At 35.8% G+C, this 19,396-nt stretch overlaps 1 protein-coding gene across 1 annotated transcript in view; it reads left to right on the top strand.

The window, feature by feature from the left end:
* LOC110594752 (disintegrin and metalloproteinase domain-containing protein 5-like) overlaps positions 1 to 18,322 on the top strand; it is a gene marked incomplete at its 3' end in the record, with an annotated part of 151,479 nt that extends 133,157 nt beyond the window's left edge. Inside the window, exons 16-20 of the mRNA XM_021708189.1 lie at positions 7,391 to 7,477; positions 8,121 to 8,219; positions 14,144 to 14,153; positions 17,263 to 17,425; positions 17,947 to 18,322. Of these exons, the coding sequence (XP_021563864.1) occupies positions 7,391 to 7,477; positions 8,121 to 8,219; positions 14,144 to 14,153; positions 17,263 to 17,425; positions 17,947 to 18,322 (735 nt within the window). The remainder of the gene's footprint in view (positions 1 to 7,390; positions 7,478 to 8,120; positions 8,220 to 14,143; positions 14,154 to 17,262; positions 17,426 to 17,946) is intronic.
* Between the last annotated feature and the right edge of the window lie 1,074 nt (positions 18,323 to 19,396).

Genomic DNA, 19,396 nt, shown 5'->3' with positions numbered 1-19,396 from the left:
GGAGAGAATCAAGATGGGTGGGGCCAAACTGGAAAGGCTCACCTACAAGTCCACCAGTGTCAGGCACAGGCACCATTTTGAGGCTGGGTCTGCTGTGTGGACTCTGAGTGCCCAGAGGTGTGCCTTAGCAAGGCATTAGGGGACCTCTGCTGCCTCAATTCTCTGCTCAGGAAGATGAGGGCAGCCTAAGTTCTGAATCTAGAAGAGCAGGTGTTCTAGGTACCTGGTGAGGTGCCTAGGCATTGAGAAGAGAGCGCAGTGCAGCTCCAAGGACTCTGCCTTGAGGGTGAGGGCTGGCTCAGGCTCCTAACCCAAGTGATTGAGTGTGTTAAACAAGTGATTGCACATGGATGGCTGCCCAGGAAAGGCATGGCAGCTTAGGCTACGAATCCAAGTATATAGAGATGGGTCTGCCTGATCCTTGATATTGGGGGGAGATTTCCCCAACAGACTTTGGGTATAGGCTGTGGTACCCCACAATGACACCTGAAGCTTGATTCTGGGTCATAGAGCTGACCTTTTACTTCAGGCCTCATTACTGGGGAGAAATCACAGGATCAGGAACTCTCCTGCCAATCAGGCTGCTGATTCAAATGCAGAGGGATGAGTGCCCTCCTGTTGGTCTTCTGCCACTTAGACTGCATTCCCAGTTGTAAAGGAGTGGAGGGCTCGCCTCTCCTCTCCTCTTCCATACTGTAGCTTGTCTGGGAATGAAACTGAAGTTCTTAACAGTGGTGCTCACTGAAGAGTTCCAGGTTGCAAAATTAACATAGACTTCAGGATCCGCTGTTCATGAGAAATTGTGGCTGCTGCAACTTTTCTGCTCAGAAAGCAGTTTGTGCAGCACAGGGGTGGAGGTTCTCTTCTAGACTTCTGTCATGTAGGCAGTTATTCTGGTTGTTCCTTGGTATTGCTGGAGCCCCTTGCTGCAACTGTCCAGAGAAGTGGGGCAGGGTGGAGCACCCATGAAGTGATGCACAGAGACTGATTCTGGGTCGAAGATCTGACTTTGGCAGCCTGTCTCGCCAGGAGGAAAACATGGCTTTGGGGGTTTTCTACTTCTTCTAGCCAGAGGTTGGGATGAGCCTATCTGGTTCCAAACCCTGGGACAATCTCCATGCTCCCACTCTGTTCTGACTGTGGGAGACCCCTCCCCTGCTCCAGAGTGAGCACCCTTATCTGTAGGCAGAAATTGAAGTGCCTGTAGGTATTGCTGTTGCTGCAACATTGGACTCTGATCACAAATGGTCTTTCTCAATGACCCAGATTTGGGAGAATATCTGTGGCTTTACTGGGTGTCTTTCGGGCTTGCCATCTCTCAGCCTCCCTTGAGACAGCTCCAGGGAGGGCCCAGGTTGTTCTCCTGTGGCCTGAGTTACAGAGATCCCTAATCGGAAGTTATATCTCAGAGGGATATTTTCAGTCCAGCCTTGCATTCTGGGGTTGCACTCACATTTTTTATCTGCAGAGTGTCATTGTGGAGGTTATTCACCCACATTCTTCTCTCTTAGATCTGGGGTGTCCTTTGCCATTTTGATGGGCATTCATTTTCCTTCTTGAATTGGGGTACATTGTGTTGGTTTTTCCACACTATTTCACAATGTTCCAATGGGTGAGCCATGCTTGAAAGCCTCTAATCTGCCATCTTGAATCTTTCCAATATTTTTAATGTTTATCATACTTTTCACTGTTTTAAAATTATAAAATTAATATAAATGTAAAATTAATATATCCATATTGCAAATGGTGACAAATATAAAGAAGGAAAAGCATTGTTACCCAGAACTTACCCAGAATTTTCCTCAGTTAATAATGATTTTTCTTTAATTATTATTTTTTGAATTTTGCAATAATTATAGTTTTATAAAAAGTTGTAAAAATAGTTGACGAGTTTTGTTTTTTTTCGCCCAACTTTCACTAGTACATATAACTATAATATAATATCAAAAACAGAAAGTTGACATCGGTAGAGATTTGTTTAGATTTCATCTGTTTTTATGTAAATTTGTGTGTGTGTGTGTATGTGTGTGTAGTTTTGTGCAAATCTATTGTGTGTAGATTCATGGAACTGCCAACACAATCAAGATAAAGAACTGTTTCATCAACAAAAGGAACTTCCTCATGATGTCACTTTGCACTCATCTCTCTCCATGTGGCTCCAACCCCTGGTTCTAGACAATTCCTTATATTTATAATTTGTCATTTGAAGACTGTTATAATAGTATAATCACAGATTGTGTAACCGATTGAGATTGGTTATTGTTGCCCAGTCTAAGGTGCTCGAGATTTATCCAATATGCTGAATGTATCTGAAAGAGAAAAAGAGGGAGAAGGAGTAGGAGAGGAAGAGTAGATAATCTATAGCACAGGTGGGTAGGATAGAAATTGAGGTAACAGTTGATGTTACAGTCTTGAGTGTAGATTCTGCCAAGCAGTAGGATTGAAAACTCAGGTAGGGTCTATATGTTGCATTACCAAGGATAATTTCTTCTTCTAGAAAAATCTCAGTTTTTTGTTCCTAAGATCTTCAACTGATGGTATGAGGTTCACCCAAAATATGGAAGATGATTTGCTTTACTAAAAGTCGACTGATTTTAATGGTAATCATACCTAAAAAATACGTTTCTCAAAAATTGCATAACCTTTGTGCCCCACCTTCCTTATTCTCCCGACTTCACCCCAAACAACTTCTTTTTTGTTTCCCGGGATTTAAAAGTCCCTCAAAGGGAAATGTTTTGCCAATGTGGAAGAAGTGAAACAAAAAATGGCAGAAACACTAAAAAGCATAAAAATTGGAGTTCAAAAACTGTTTTGAGCACTGAAAAAAGTGTCTCAATAGGTGTATTAAATGAAGAATATTTTGAAGGTGACTAAAGTTTACACATGTAAGAATAAATACACAATTTTTAAATAAATAAATTCCAGGTTTTGGGGGTCCCCCTCTTATAATCAAATGTTTTTGAACAAAGGTGCACAAGAAATTCAATGGAGGAAGAATAGCCTTTTCTGCAAATAGCACTGGAGCCTTTGTACTTTTTTTTGTGGTTAATTTTGTGTGTCAACTTGGCTAGGCTAGGCTACAGTGTCCAGATTTTGAACTCATCAATCTTGATGCCTTTTAGTGATTCTGCCATTTTTTGTTTCACCTCTTACACATTGTAAAACTTTTCCCTTTGAGGAACTTTTAAATCTGGGGAAACAAAAAAAAAATGTTGCTTGGGTGAAGTCGGGTGAATAAGGAAGGTAGGGCACAGAGGTCATGCAATTTTTGGTCAAATATGACTGAACACTCAACATGGTGTGGGCAGGTGCATTGTCATGGTGGAAGAACCACCTGTTTGCCATAATTTGAGATGTTTCTTCTACAAATCGTGATCCAACCTTCTCAGAACTTCTGGGTAAAAACTTTGATTGACCATTTGATCCCGAGGAATAAATTCCAAGTGCAGGGGACCACCTTTGAAAACATAATTCAGTTTCTTTTTGGTGGGGGGTTCATGCTCATCTTTGCCTGAGTCTACTTCTAGGGTTTTCTATTCTGCTCTGTGTATTTTGTGTCCCTATGCAGATATCAAACTGTTGATTACTGTAGCTATATAAGAAACTTTAATATGGGGTAAGGTGATTCCTCCCATTTTATTCATTTATGTCAAGGTTATTTTTAGCTATTGTTTGGCCTGTGCCTCACCATATAAATCTTAGAATAAGCTTTTCTTTGTTTACATGCAACCTTAGTGGAATTTTGATAGAAATTGCATTAAACCTAGAAGAATTTGTAGATAATTGACATTTTTATTGTGAGATTTTCAATCTATGACTATGGTATATTTCTCTATTTATCATATCTTTTGACTACTTTTATAATCATTTTGTATTTTTCACAAAACCAGTCCTGCACATGATTTACTAAATGTGCACATATATATTTTATATTTTTTATTATACTGTTTTTAACTATTGATTTCCGCATATTCATTGTTAGCATATAAAGATGCAATTAATTTTTGTGTGTGGATCTTGTCTCCTGGCACCTTGCTGGGTTAACTTAATAGTTCTAGGTATTTTTCTGTACTTTTAATTTAAATTTTCCTGTGACATTAAATTTGAAGTGAGTTTCTATAAGCCTCATATGTAGTTTAGTCATTCTTTTAACACGCTGTGCCAATCACTGTCTTTCAGTTGGTATATTTAGACTATTTACATTTAAAGTAATTATTGATAATGTTATTACCAAAGTCTGCCATTTTATTATTTGTTTCCTCGGGTTTTTAAATCTTATTTTTCTCTCTCTCTTTTTTTTTTTTTTTGCCTTCCAGTGGGTGATTTAAACATTATTTAGGATTATATCTGGATCTATTTATAGTGTTTCTATGTCTGTCATCTCTTTGTGTATTTTTTATAGTGGCTGCTGTGGGTTTTGTGTTTTCTCTCTCCCTCTCTCTCTCTTGCTCTCTCTCTCATAGTCTAGTAGTATTAACATTTTGTTACTTTAAGTGAAATGTAGAGACCTCATTTTCATTTTAGTTCTTGTTACTTTCCATTTTAAGTATTATTGATGGTGTTTTAATTTTTTATTCAATCATTAAATATTATTTTTAAAACTTATGACAAAAAGATAATCTATTTTATTTACTTATGTTTCCACTCTTTCATGGTTTCTTTTTCCTTTGTGATGTTCCAAGATTTTTGATAAACATTTTTTTGCTAATTCAAGTTCATTGATTCTATCCTGTCATTTCCAATCTACTGAGTCCCTCAGTCTGTAATTTTTTTTAAAACTTAAGTTTCTATATTTTCACATCCTTTAATTCTTATTTAGTTTTTTTAATACCTTATGTTTCTTTGCTAAGTTTTTTATTCATTTATTCAAGAGAATGTGTAATTGATATTGGAGCATTTTTATGATGACTGCTTTATAATTCATGTCATATAATTTTGACATTTTGATATCAGTTGATAGCATTTCTCATTCACGTTGTGATTTCCTTAGCTCTTGGAATGACTTCATTTGTATCCAGGAATTGAAGTTATTACGTTAGGAGACTCTGGGACAGATATAAAACTACTATTCTTGTAGGAAGTCAACTTGTTCAGGTCTTGGCCTTCTTTTGTGGGCCATGATTACAAAGGTAATTTAATTTTCAGATCTTTTGCAGTCTTATTTTGGTTTACCTGGTCTATCTGTTGCTTCTGGGGCTCCCTGTGGTTGTTGCTGGTGCTTCCTAGGAGGAAGCCCCAGGTCTGTTCCCCAGGACAGGCAATAACACATCTCTCTGTGAGACAAGACTGTGGTGGAATTCCCCATCTGATTCTTCCCAAAACTCTCTCACTCCAACCATTGCCCTTATGTCTTTGGGGGAAAAGAAAGAAAAGAGTCTCAGATATGCAAGTTCAAACAGACCTCCAGTTCTAGTCTATTTGTTGTGTCTGCATCTCTCCTTCTGGTTCCACTCATCTATCCTGTCATGTGTTTACATGGTAGTTACCCTCAGATAATTAATCTTTAGGTAAGCCTCTTAAAGAATATGCAAATAAGACTTGGAAAAGATAATGCAGTTCTCTATTTTGTCTATTTACAAGTTGTGAACAATATTTTAGCAATATTTATTACTAATAGCCTCCACACCTCTTTTTAACAATATTACTTTTAAATAATTTTTATACATAAAACATTTAATGTTCTGAAGTATGTAATAAAGTAATTTTGCTTACACTATTAGTGGATAACTTTTTAGACAAAAGCTGAAGATATCAGATGCATGATAATTTTGGTTGAGTAAGATGTTACGTGATCAAACATTTTTCTTTGTATAGACTGTTTTTGCAATAAATTTTTTGAATTGTATCCATTACTTCAGTAGAAAAGCTAAATTTATATTGGTTTTTACTTTTTATAATAGACTGATTTTGTTTCTGATTGTAAATAAGTAATTAAATTAATATTATATGAATATTTTCTGTTATAACACATATCAAGGTTATAATTTATGTAATATATCAGAATAAAAAATTATAGTCTGCTGTATTATTAATACAGCAGACTATAATTATTCAATAATATTAGAAACTTCTACTATGAATTGACAATATGTTTGATATCATTTTGTTATTTTAATTTACTTAAGTCTAAGAGATACTAGCAAAATTAAATTATCATACATTTTTTGAGAAAAAGTTTCTGGGTATGCTTGTTAAATACCAATTTACTTCTGTATAGTAACATTTTGATAATAGCACATAAATAAAAAGAGTATCTGTCATTTCTTACTCATTATGAAACATAGGAATACAAATATGATCTGAATCCTCCCTTCCACTTGAGCTGTACATGATATTAGCTCAAACTTTCATTCTAGTGTTCTGACTTTCCTGTTTTTGCATATTCTGTTGTCATTATGACCTAAAGACAAAACACACCCCAAATATAAAATTCTTTGACTTTTCAAAACATTTTAGTGAATTTTTTTTTGATAATTGGAAAAGGTCACATGAATTTATCTCATAAGTTAAAACAGTTTTTTTGAGTGTAGTGGCATGTTCATAAATCACTGTAACCTTGAGCTCCTGGGCTCAAGGAATCCTTTCACCTAAGCTTCCCAAGGAAATAAGACTTCCCAAGGAAATAGGTGCATATCACAAGATCTGGTTAATTTCTACATTTTTTTTTTTGTAGAGAAGGGAGCTCACTATATTGCCCAGGTTGTCTCCAACTCCTGGCCTCAAGCAATCCTCTTGTCTTGACCTCCCAAAGTGCAGAGATTACAGATGTGAGCCACTGTGCCTGGCCTGAAAAATTTCTTTCATAGACGGCCTTTTTTCCATTTCACCACTGGGAGTCTCTCATTGTTCTATGACCTCATATAATTGTCTCTTATTCCTTCTTGTCTCTGCATTTTGTCATATGAAACAGTAAACTATCTTTCTGCTGCCCATGCTTATGATTTTAAGACCTCACCCTTCCACCTGATAGTTGATTACCCTGGCTACTCATGATAATAGCCTAGACACTGTTCCAGAGTTTTGATATAATGATCTTAGGGGAAACTCAAGCTTGGGTATTTTAAAAAATGCTCTTAAGGTAGTTCTTGAATTCAAACGGCTATGTTTTTCAAGCTATTTATCTTTCTATGGAGACTTCTTATGTCAGATGATAAGAAAGTAACACTTCTAGCTCCTTGCATATGATTACATCTTTACAATCTGAAAGTATATAGTTTATTTCATGTTTATTACAGTATAGTCACAATTATTTTTTACACTATATACTCATGGGTTTTTCTGCAAATTTTGGGTAATATGAATTTAGGATTTTCTTGACAATTTTTAGATGTGTTATTCATGCACACAATCTGTTTAACTGACTCTATTTTTCACTTCCTTTTGTTTTTAGTATTGTGACAAAACGCAATGTAAACATGTTCGATTTCTGCGCAAAGCTCATATTTGTGACAATCATAAACATTGTGAAAATCATGGAGTAAGTAATGGCAGTGTTCATTTTAAGCACCATGTTTTTATCAATTTAATAAGCAGTTTGAGAATTTAAAAATTATGAATAATTTTTTGGCCATTTTTATGCTATTGGTTTCATTTAACTACCTATAATGTATAACTTTAACTTTGTCTTCTTAAGAAACTTGTTAAACTATTAATTAGAGAAGATAAATAAGATGATTCTGGATATATAAAATGTTTCATAAGTCTGTAAGGTAGAAATGCTGTAAGCACCAGAAGTGTTGTGTCTAGCATAAATAATCTTATTTTTACAGAGAAAAGGTAGAGATTGTTGAATAAAAGTCATTAGAATTGTCTTCTAGTCTTAATAGTTAATTTAGAGTTGGGGCTGTTCTTCAAAGCTAGCAACTAGATAATAATTAATTGCATATTACTGGGCCTGGCTGTGGGATAGTTGGACAATTTTCTTTTTTTTATGAAATGGATTTGTCAACAGAAGCTAGGTGTACTTTCTAAAGTGTGGTCATCTGTAAGGGATAATTTGATGAATTTATCTATTTACGATACATTCTCTAGAACCATACTCTGTGAAATAAGTATAGACTATTCATTGGTCTCCATCAGAAACTGTCTTCATAAAAATTATTCTTTTTTTATCATTTTAGATTTGCAATAACTTTTTTCATTGCCACTGTGAGAAGGGGTTTGCTCCTCCTAACTGCACAGCAAGGAAAGGAGATTTTGGAAGTCCCGATGATGGACACGTGTTCATAACTGGTTAGAGTTCTCAAAATCTTATAATTAATTATAATATGAAGAGGATAAATGATAAGTTTCAAAATAGATTACATAGCTACTAATGTCAACAAACATGATTTTATTAGTTTGTAAGACTTAAAAAAATATGACAGTGGAAGTTTGTACTGTTCCTTCTATATCAGCACTGACATTGTTTACTGAACAAAAGTGCACCCAATGTTAGACAATTTTTATAGTAGAAATTTTAATGCACATGATTTGACCAGTTAATTTAAACTGTTCTCTTTGGATTGTCTCAAATATTCCTAGTTTATAATACTGTCAGTAGTCATTGTTATGTTAATAACCCTGGAATCTTTTAGCTTGTCTTTTCTTCTTATAATTTGATTCTCTTTCTCCTGCATTGTAAGGGTTTTACACTAATCTTTTGTAATTTCTTCTTTCTAATCTTATCCTGGGATTCCTGAGTATTATTTTGAGCATAATCAGCATTGATTAGACTGGGGACAACTGGAAGGGGAGGGTGTCCCCTGCTACATGAAGGCATACTGGGATGGCCAACATTTTAGAGAGACAATACATAGACATATCAAGCTGTGCATTAGGCACAAAAAAAAGCATAATAATTAAACATACATATTTTTATATACAAATAGATTATTATTTTCACATAATAATGAGAAAAATAGATGTTTATTTGAATTATGTATTTCCAATTAAATATACTCTGTACAGCATATACTGTAAAGCAAAACAACAATAGGACAAGTTGACAGTGTCAATTGGTAATAGTATATAGTATTGAAAGGTATTGTCCAGGCATAGACTCTTTTTTCCCCTGTATCTGGCTTCTTTTTCCTTGGTGAGCAGCCTCTGGCCAGGGCTGCTCTCTGAAGGATATGCGCATTCCCAGTAATGAGTCACAGGATACAGGTGATAGAGAAACACTAAAAGCTTAATTAATGCAATTGTAGACACTATTTGAATAATTAACTTGCCTGATTATAAGACTGCTTGCTGTACTATCCCAAAGCATAGATTTTTCTTCACTGACTGGCTGCCATCGGTACCTCCCATAAGTTTTAATAAACCAATGTCTTTCCCTGCTGAACCTCTGGGTGACTTCTTTGGAATAGGGAAACATTACATGCAAGTCTTTCAGAGGGGTTACCGTGTTACAAGTCTATTTAATAAACAAATGCTATGTTTGAGAAAAACATAACAATGTTCTAAAATGAGAAACAAAATTCTCTAGTACAGAAATTTATTTTAATTATTCTAAAACTCTTCACTGCATATTTAAATTTTGCAGTCTATATTTATTGTATATTTTTAAGGCATAAATATGTAAGACTTTAAAAGAAGAATATAAATATAACAGGAACAATTAAAGAGATATTCCCTATATTTAATAAAAGACAACAGTGACACGGTTCTTTCTGACCCATTATAGAATCTTTCTATTTTGTTTTCCCATTCTATTTTGTTATCTATTTCTCTGAATAGCTTACAGTTTTTAAGCCACCTTGTTTTATGTAGTAGTACAACTGACTAAAGTGCAATGTAAAATTCATTTGACTTGCAGCTGTGCTTGTTATCAAGGCCACATGACATTGAATCCGGGTGTCAGTCCAATGTAGTACCAATCAAGCTAAATTTCCTTTTAATGAAACCATGTCAGCCTGGATATTTAGGATTTTATTTACTAAAAACAGTAGATATTTAGACTTGTATAGATTATTTTTCAGCTCTTTCAAAATGTTCACTCACTTTGTACCTACAGGTTTGTTCTGGTAGACAGTTGTTTGCCAAGCAGGTTCTTTATATCTATAACTTAATCATCTAAGCTGCCCGTGTCTAAAATGTCCATCATTTGAAGAATCTAAAAGTGACTAAAAGCTTTCAATATGAAAGCCTCTATATCACAAGTAAGCAAATCATATCCCCTATAGTGTAGTGTAGAAAATTTAGCAGGTGAGATTTTTTTCCTTTTCTTTGGTAAGATGTTTCTTGACTGAAGGAAGTTGCAAAAATTTACATTTCTACTGTCTGCTAAATGTACTTATAATGGAGAAAAGTATACTTTGCATTTGTTCAAGGGAACAAATATTTTGTTTTACGTTTTAATGAATGCTTTGTTAGTGAATGTTATGTTTTAATTAATGGAGTGTTTCATAGAAACTAAGAAAGTTATTCAAAATTTTCTTTTGAACCTAAATCATCTAAAAGCAAGGGGGAATATTTTGCTGCTATATGTATTGATAAGATCTAACAAAATCATTGCTACACTGTAAGGATGCAACACAGCTTTGTTTGTTTGCAAAACAAACTTCTACCTTTTTAATCCTACAAGACAGTCTAGTTACAATCTGTGAATCAGGAAATGTAACTTTAATCAGGTTCACAGAGCAATTAAGGGCTTGAATGAAAAAATAGTTCATGTTTGTTTTTGAATGTGTACCCAAATTAACTCAGCAGTAGCTATTTTGTCAGAACATTAGTGTCTTTTTTGAGAGGAAAAAACCAGTTTTTGATTTGGAAGACAAAAAAAATGTGATTGATTGAGAGATACGTGCCTGTATCATCCCAGACATCTGAGATACACTTTCCATATGTGCTTTCACATCCCTTCTCCACCATACCCATCCCAAATTATTTTTGACACATTGTGCAGTATGCCTTCCATCTGTCATTAAAATAATACAGTCTTTTAACTTTCTTGTTCAGTGATGTCCAGATCATGCTGGTATATTAGAACTGCTTTCATTTTCATTATTCAAGCTCTTAGAAAACAGTTACATATTCCCAATATGAAAAATTAAGCTAGCACTATCTTGATACAAAGCACAAGAGTTATTCCACAGTTTATGTCAAAGATGAACTGTTAACATTCATGATTTCAACACTCTTAAATTGCACATTTAAATCACAATACTCAGAGTGAACCACAGATCATGGTTGCCAATATCAACAGTGATAGAAACAAACAAACAAACAAGCAAACAAACAAACAGCAACTACAGAAGGTAGACAATTGATGTTCTATTTATTAGACACTTAAATAGTGTTGCTTTTAATCCCAGTTTTTTCCTATCTTTCATAATAGTTTTGTCCTCTCCTCCTACCTTCCCACACTAGTTGCCAAGAATGAAAAATTTTCCTATCTCAATGAGGTATTCACTAGTATGTAAGATGTCCTACTACAGCTAGGACAAATGCCAGGCAAACCTATATGATTGGAATCCTAGGCCTACCACTGTAGATCCAACTGGAAGTCAAAATGGCAGCATTTGAGCCTGGAGTCAGAGAAAACCTTCCAATTCAGCTATTTTTAAAAAACAAACTGACACAGGCTCTGCCTCCAGCCCCACCATTATGGGACTTACAAATCTACCCTGAAAGCTTTGGGCTAGTATGCCAGCAAGATGCATGCTGTATCCCTGTTTTGTCCCTTCTGAGGTCCTGTACCTAGTCAAGGAGTCCCTGAGCTTCACCCATAAACTCTGGGATTAAAACTGGAGACACTTTTTAGATCCTGAATGCATTTTAAGACATAAGGATTTTTGGGAGGTAAAGGTGATCTTAAAAAGTGCAGGTCTGTTTTATTATTCTTACTCTCTTTCTTCTGAATATCTCTGTGTTAACAGAATATGACTTGGAAAAAACTTCAGATTATGGATTTTATGATGACTTTATTTGTAGCCAAGTACATTGTTCTTTTGTGACTATTTCCTGGACATTTTCAAACAATATTTAATCACTTTTTACAGTGATGTATATACAAGTTCGAACAATTAAGTTCATGAACTCACTGCTGAATATCACTACGGTCACCTTCAAAGTCATCCCCTTGGGAGGTTATGCACCGATGTTAGTGCCTAGTCCATTCCTCAAAGCAATTTTGGAACTCTTTTTCTAGAACGACATCCAGAGCTGTTGTATTACCCTCAATGTCCTGAATGTCATCAAAATATCTTTCTTTCAGTATTTCCATTACCTTTGGGTAAAGAAAAAAGTCATTGGGGGCCAGATCATGTGAGTGGTGAGGGTGTTCCAATACGGTTATTCATTTGTTGGCTAAAAATTCCCTCACAGACAGTGCTGTGTGAGCTGGTGCATTGTCATGATGCAAGAGCTCCTTCAGGACCATCTTTTCACACACCTTTCTCATGCCAAGATTTTCAGTTAAGATTTTCCTGTTTCTCTATCAACATTTATTTGGTCTGCTATGCTTCTCACAGTCAGCTGATGATTTTGACACATGATTTGATGAATTTTTGCAATGTTTTCCATCAGTTCTGCTTGTTACTGGTTGTTCTGACCGCTCTTCATCAGTAAGTGTTTCTGTTCCCTCACAAAAACATTTAATGCATTTGTATGCTGCCATTTCTTTCATGGCATTATCCCTGTAAACTTGGACTAACATGTCCTGATTTCACTTCCATTCTTGCCAAATTTAACAAGGCATTTAATACTTGTTTGTTGCTCTAATTCAAACTCTGACATTCTCACAACAATAGTTCTGGTTGCCATTCCAGAAAAAGAGTTCTAAAATTGCTTTGATGGGGAGACTGGGCACTGCAGTTGGTGCATAGCTTTCCAAAGGGAGTACTTCGAAGGTGACTGTAGTGCTATTCAGCAAAGGGGTATGTAGCACTTCTTCTAGGATGAGTTTGCGAACCTGATTGTCAGACTTCGTGTTGGAGGTTGTGTCAGAATTTTATTTCTTTTAAAGGCTGAGTAACAGTTCATGATGTGTATGTATATACTATAATTTTTTTAACCATTCATCTGTCAATGTGCACTTGGATTTTTTCAACCTTTTGGCTATTGTGACTAATGCTTCTATGACCCTGAGTTTATAAATATCCCTTCAAGATCTGTTTTCAATTTTTGGGGCATACATCCAGAAGTGAAATTGCTATATCATATTGTAATTACATATCTAAATTTTTTGAGGCTCTACCATACTATTTTCCAACAGCTACTTCATTTTATATTCCCACTAGCAGTGCACAAGTGTTTCAGTTTCTCCAGTCTTATCAAGATTTTATTTTCTGGTTTTGTTTTTTTCTGATTACAGCCATCCTTATGGATGTGAAATGATATCTCTCTGTGGCTTTGCTTTTTCTACAGGTTAACAGGATCCATAGATAAGAAATTCCCTTTATCATTTTTAAAAAATGCTATGGTTTTGTTGAAAATTGTTATTGAGGAAAGATTTTTCTGTCAATATATTTTTAACATGTTACTTTTTTTATATGGGAAATCTACTGATTTTTGTGTGTAAGTTTTGTTAATGGACTCTCACTATTTTCAGAAATCTTTTAGTTAATTTTCAGGGGCATTAACATATTTTAAATGATGTATGCTGCAATTAATAAAAATTCTGCCATGTTCTTTTAATAATAATTTCTATTTCTTTCTCATTCTTCAGTTAATTTTCCCTCTCTCTCATCTCATAGTTGTATTGGAGAATTTAATTAGATTAAGAGATAATCATGAAAGTGATACTCATTAATTAATATATTTTTTATTTTAAAGAAGTGAGGTACAATTCAGGATTAGGTATGCAAATGGTCATTGTACAGGTAAAGTTTGGGCCTCCCTTTGGTTCTCACTTTGCCTGGTTTGAGATCAGGTACTTTTATTGATGTTATGTGCCCTCCCACTCCCCTGGCAGTTTCTGGCTACTGCCAATCCCTTTCTTATAGTATTATGGTAAATGTTCAGTGTCTGCTTATGAGTGAGAACATGCAGGACTCAGTTCTTTGTTTCTGTGATAAATCACTGAGTATTATAGACTCTAAATACATCCAAGTTGCTGAGAAGTCCATAATTTTGTTCTTCTTTATGGCTGCATAATATTTCATCATGTATATATGCCACATTTTTTTTTTATCCAGTTCAGTTTCAATGGGTAGCACAGTTGGTTCCATGTTTTTGCTATTGTGAATAGTGCTGTAATAAACATTGTGTGCACAAGTTGGTATCTGTAGATTGTAGAGTGATTTAAGTTCCTCTGGGTATATTCCCAGAAGGGGGATTACTGGGTCATATGGAAGTTCAATTTCTAGTTCTTTTAGGAATCGTTTATTTATTTATTTGCTATTTATTTTTGAGTCAAGGTCTCACGCTGTCACCCAGGCTGTAGTGCAGTGGCACAATCACAGCTCACCATAGCCTTTACCTTCTGGGCTCAAGCAATCCTCCCACTTCAGTCTCCCAGGAGTTGGGGCTGTGATTATATACCACCATGCCGAATTAATTTTTAGATTTTTTTGTAGAGATGAAGTCTCACTGTGTTACCCAGGCTGGTGTTGAACTCCTGTGCTGAAGCATTCCTCCCACCTTGGCCTCCCAAGTGCTGGGATTACAGGTGTGAGCCACCATGCCCAGCCTTATTACTTTAATACCAAGAAAACTTTTAAGCTTTTATCATAACAACGTTGCTGCTTTTGATTCAATATATTTATCTTATTGAAAAAATATTTATTCCAATTTTTTAAAAATCTGGAAGTTTTTAAGATTTTATTAAATATGTAGAAGGCATTTAATGAAATGATCACATTGTTTCTTATATTGCTTTTGAAGATATTCTAATACTAAACTACCTTATCCTCTAGCCTGAAGGTCCTGAAGCTTTTGAAACTATTAGGCAAGGAATGTTGCTGAGAAGGGAATATTTAACAGGCATTCCTGTTAAATATTTTTCCCTTCAAGGAATGTCCTGGGGAATAAATGACCTCATCTTTTTTTTTTTTTAAGCACACTGTATTAGTCTGCTTCAGCTGCCATAACAAAATGCCACAGACTGAGTGGTATTTATATTTATATTGTCGTAAACAATATAAATTAATTTTCTCACAATTCAAGTGATTAGAAGTCCATTATCAAGGTTGTAGCAAATTGGGCTTCTGATGAGGACTCTTCTTTGTAGAGGGTCACATTCTCACCAAGTCTCTTTTCGTGGCATTTTCTTTGTGGGGGGTGAGAAGAGTAGTGGGGGAGAGAGAGAGAGAACAAGAAAGAACACCCCAAGCCCAACATAGGCACTGGTCTCTTCTTCTTTTATAAGGACACCAATTGCACCAAGTTAGGGCCTCACCCTTACGACCTCATTTAATCCTAATTATGTCTCAAAGGCCCCTTCTCCAATACCATCACATTGGGGATTGATGCTTCAACATATGAATCTAGGGGGACACAATTCAGTCTATAAAATTCCACCCTATACTCCTCAAACTTATGATCTTCTCACATGCAAAATGCATTCATCTCATCCCAATAATCACGAAAGTCTTAATCCATTTCAGCTTCAATTTCAAGTACACAGTTTCATTTGAGTACCGTCTAAATCAAGTATGGATAGCATTTGAAGAGCTATGATTTATCTTGTATTGGTATTTCTCCTCAGATGTGAAACTGCAAAATCAGACAGTTTTGTGCTTTCAATATACAATGGTGACATAAGCATAGGATAGACATTTCCATTTCAAAAGGGAGACATTGGAAAGAAGGAAGGGTTGGTAGCTCCCAAACAAGTCCAGAATCTATCATTGTGAGTCCTATTGGATCTTAATGCTTGAGAAGAATCCATTTGGCTTGACGTTTTTCCCTCTAGGTCCACCAGGGGTGATAACATTACCTCCATAATCCTAAGTGGAAACCCCTAACCCCTTTGATCTGGGTGGCTCTCCTGCTCATACCATTTTTATAGCGGCCTCACACATTAAGCTGGGGCAACTTGGTCCACTGAAATTGAAAATGGGGTCCCTACCCTCTGTAACCAAGGAGAAGGAAGTCTTGTCCCCTTAAAAATAACTAACACAGTTATTTTAGTACCAAGAAGTGAAGTGCTACTCTAACAAATAACTAAAAATGTAACGGCAATGATGTGGCATGGCAGCCCTGATGATCTTTGAATCACCTTCAGAATAATTCTTCTCTTTTCTTGAAATACAAAGCATGCTCATAGCCAAACAACTCTGTTGTCCCATCCTCTCCCCCTTTTTTTAAACCAGCAGTGTCTTTGCCAGTAGAACTCTATCTATGCTAGTACAATCTTATATTCCTGGTTTCTGCTGATTCACATCCATAGTCTTTATCAAATGATTTCCTAGCCACACCCTTGGTATTCTTTCCAGTACATTTTCTCATTTTTGGAAATACAGATAAGCTGGAAATTTCTGCTTAACAATTACTTATTTAGTGCATTTCTCTTTTCTTCCATTTTATTATAAGCAGTAAAGAGGACCCAGTCTACTCATCTTAAACATTTTGCTTAGAAATATCCTCAGGTAATTATCCGACTTTTAGGCTAGTGAATTCAATCTTCCAGAAAACTTTAGAATATAATTTAGCCAAATCATTACCACTTTATAACAGGAATCACTTTTCTCCATTGTTCAATAACATGTTCCTTACCTCTAAGATCTTACCAGAAGCAACTTTAATATTTATATTTCTAACAACATTCTGTTCATGATTATTTTCTAAGAAGATTCTTTTAGATGTTCTCTTTTCTCTCTGAGCCTTGAGGAATCACCTTTAGTTTTTATATTTCTATACACAGTTCTTCATTAAAATATAGGCTTTTTTTAAAGCATGCACCTTAAGATCATTTTGGCCTTTACTTATTACCCAGTTCAAAGCTGTATTTACATTTTTAGTTATTTGTTAGAGCAGCACCTCACTTCTTGGTACTAAAATAACTGTATTAGTCAGGGTTCTTTAGAGAAATATAACTAATAGAATCTATCTATCTATCTATCTAACCTATCATTTATCTATCTATCTATCCATCTATCTATCTTTGATATCATCATGTGGTGGAAGATTGAGAACTCAAAAAACATAAAACACCAGTAACAGCTCATTTTGTATTTTAGTGGTTTGTTTTTATTATTTTCATTATATACACATATATGCACATATATGAATAAAATGTTTAATGTTTGGGAATAATACTGGTAATGATATTCTCTCCACCTTTTCATTTGGTTAATAAACTCTGGTGTAATTCAGAATTATATTTTTTTATTCTAGGGAAGAAAAGTTATTTGGAGAGAAGATTTTCCATTCCTCAAAAACATCAGTTTCAACTCACTTTCTACATTTCTGTACCTGTGCTTATTATTACTATTGCTGTTTTAATGACACAGAAAAAAATAAGAGAGATATGCTACAGAAACAAAACTGAAAGCGAGAGGTATACATAGAAATATATACATACATGGATACATATTTATTCTTATTACATAAGTTAGACAAAAAACGTATTCATGTTTCATCAAGAATAACCTAATACTATAGAGGCTCTGGGACACATTTTTAACTTTAATTTTCCTAAATATGGGTATTGTTAATTTGTAAAATTATTTCTTGGCTAGAGTTACATGTGTAATTAGTAATGTCAGATTAAAGAGACAAGAGGCAATATCATATAGTAGGAATAGAATTACCTTTAGCTTCAGAAAATATGATTTCATATAAATATTTTGTGTAAAACTATGGTATCTTAAGCAAATGATTTAATACATATGTACTTAAAAATATTCTCTATACCTCTATAGAATGGGAGATAATAGCCTTTTACTGTATCAGAATTTTGGGGTACATCAGTTTAATCAGTGAAATCACCATGCTATCTGTAATTAGTTACACTAATATTTAAACATCACATTGAGCCCCTTATTCATAATATTTCACTACTGAAGTATTTACATCTAGTTTCTATGCCTTTCAAGAACTGGTGGGGAAGACTCGGGACTCCCGGCAAGATGGCGACGGGGCAACCTGGTCTGTGAAACCCGCTGCAAAGGAGAACTGCAGTGGGTCTCTGGTTCTTGCCCCAGGGGCTGCGGACCCCAAAATCGCAGCCTGCTCTTCATATGGAGCTCAGCCGTTGCCACTGCTGGGGCATCGCAGTGGACTGGACAGCCACTGCAGCACAGATGCTGCCGCTGCAGCCGCTGCAGCCACCACTGGTAGCACATTGCACCACCTGGGCCAGAGGCGATCCACGACTTCAGTCCTTGAAGCCCCTTCAGGGAAGATCTGCTGGGATTGCTGCCACCTCTCCTGCAAGAGAGACGTCCTGCTCACCGTGAGTCTCCTGCCTGTGCCCTGAGGCAGGCATCCACACGGCTTCCTGTCTGGCCCCATCCCCTCTGGGGCGAGCAGCTGAGATAGCACCACCTGCTGGTGATTCAAGGGAGTAAACCTACAGCACCACTGCACGGACAGATTCCAAGGCAGTGGGAAGTGGGTTCCAGATTATCCACATACCTGTCAGTGAATACCAACCTGCAGATAGATTCTGAATCACAGTTCCCCACTTAAGTAAATCTCAAAACTGCAAAAAAGGACCACCCCCAACCTACAGTGCAACTCCAGAATTGAACAAAGTAAGAGGGCATACACAAAGAATAGGAGATTGAGCAAACAGAAGTAAGACCAATCCCTTTAACCCTGAATAACAGAATTAAAGAAGACGGTGATATGGAGGGAAGGAAAAAGTAGGGAGGGGGAAAAACTGCACAAATGAAGAAAAACCAAAAGAAGCATATAGGTCTCACACAGACCCCTGGGAGATCAGACACTGAGAAAACATATTCTGGAACACAAGCAATGAAGAACCCCCAGAATGACTGGTTACATGCAACAAACCCAGACATCAAGACATTAATGGAGAGAACTAAAAAAATTGAGGAGAGACAAGAGGAAAATAGGAAGGAGATGATGTCAGAAATAACAGCAGTGAAGAATACTGTGATGGAAATGAATAACAGACTAATAAGCATGGAAAGCAGAATTAGCCAAGCAGAAGAAAGAATCTCAGAGCTCGAAGACCAAAACACAGAACTAACCCAAACTGTCAAAAGCATAGAAAAGAAGCTCAGAGACAGAACAAAACCAGCAAAAGATGATTGATCACTTCAAGAGACCAAACCTAAGAGTAATTGGGCTTCCTGAGGCAGAGAGAGAAACAGAAGCCACACTGGAACAAACATTTCATGAAATCATTCAAGAAAACTTCCCTCATCTCATCAAGGATGAAAAAATTCAAACACAAGAGATTCAGAGAACCCCTGCAAGACAATAAATGAGAAGACCAACTCCCAGACACATAATAATTCACCTAAACAAAGTAGGTATAGAAGAAAAATTCCTAAAGGCA

Source organism: Carlito syrichta, unplaced genomic scaffold (genome assembly GCF_000164805.1).
Source record: "Carlito syrichta isolate Samal-C Ts95f unplaced genomic scaffold, Tarsius_syrichta-2.0.1 Scaffold132680, whole genome shotgun sequence".
Classification (NCBI taxonomy): domain Eukaryota; kingdom Metazoa; phylum Chordata; class Mammalia; order Primates; family Tarsiidae; genus Carlito; species Carlito syrichta.
Note: the sequence above shows the minus strand (reverse complement) of the source record. Positions and strands in the feature narration are given on the sequence as shown.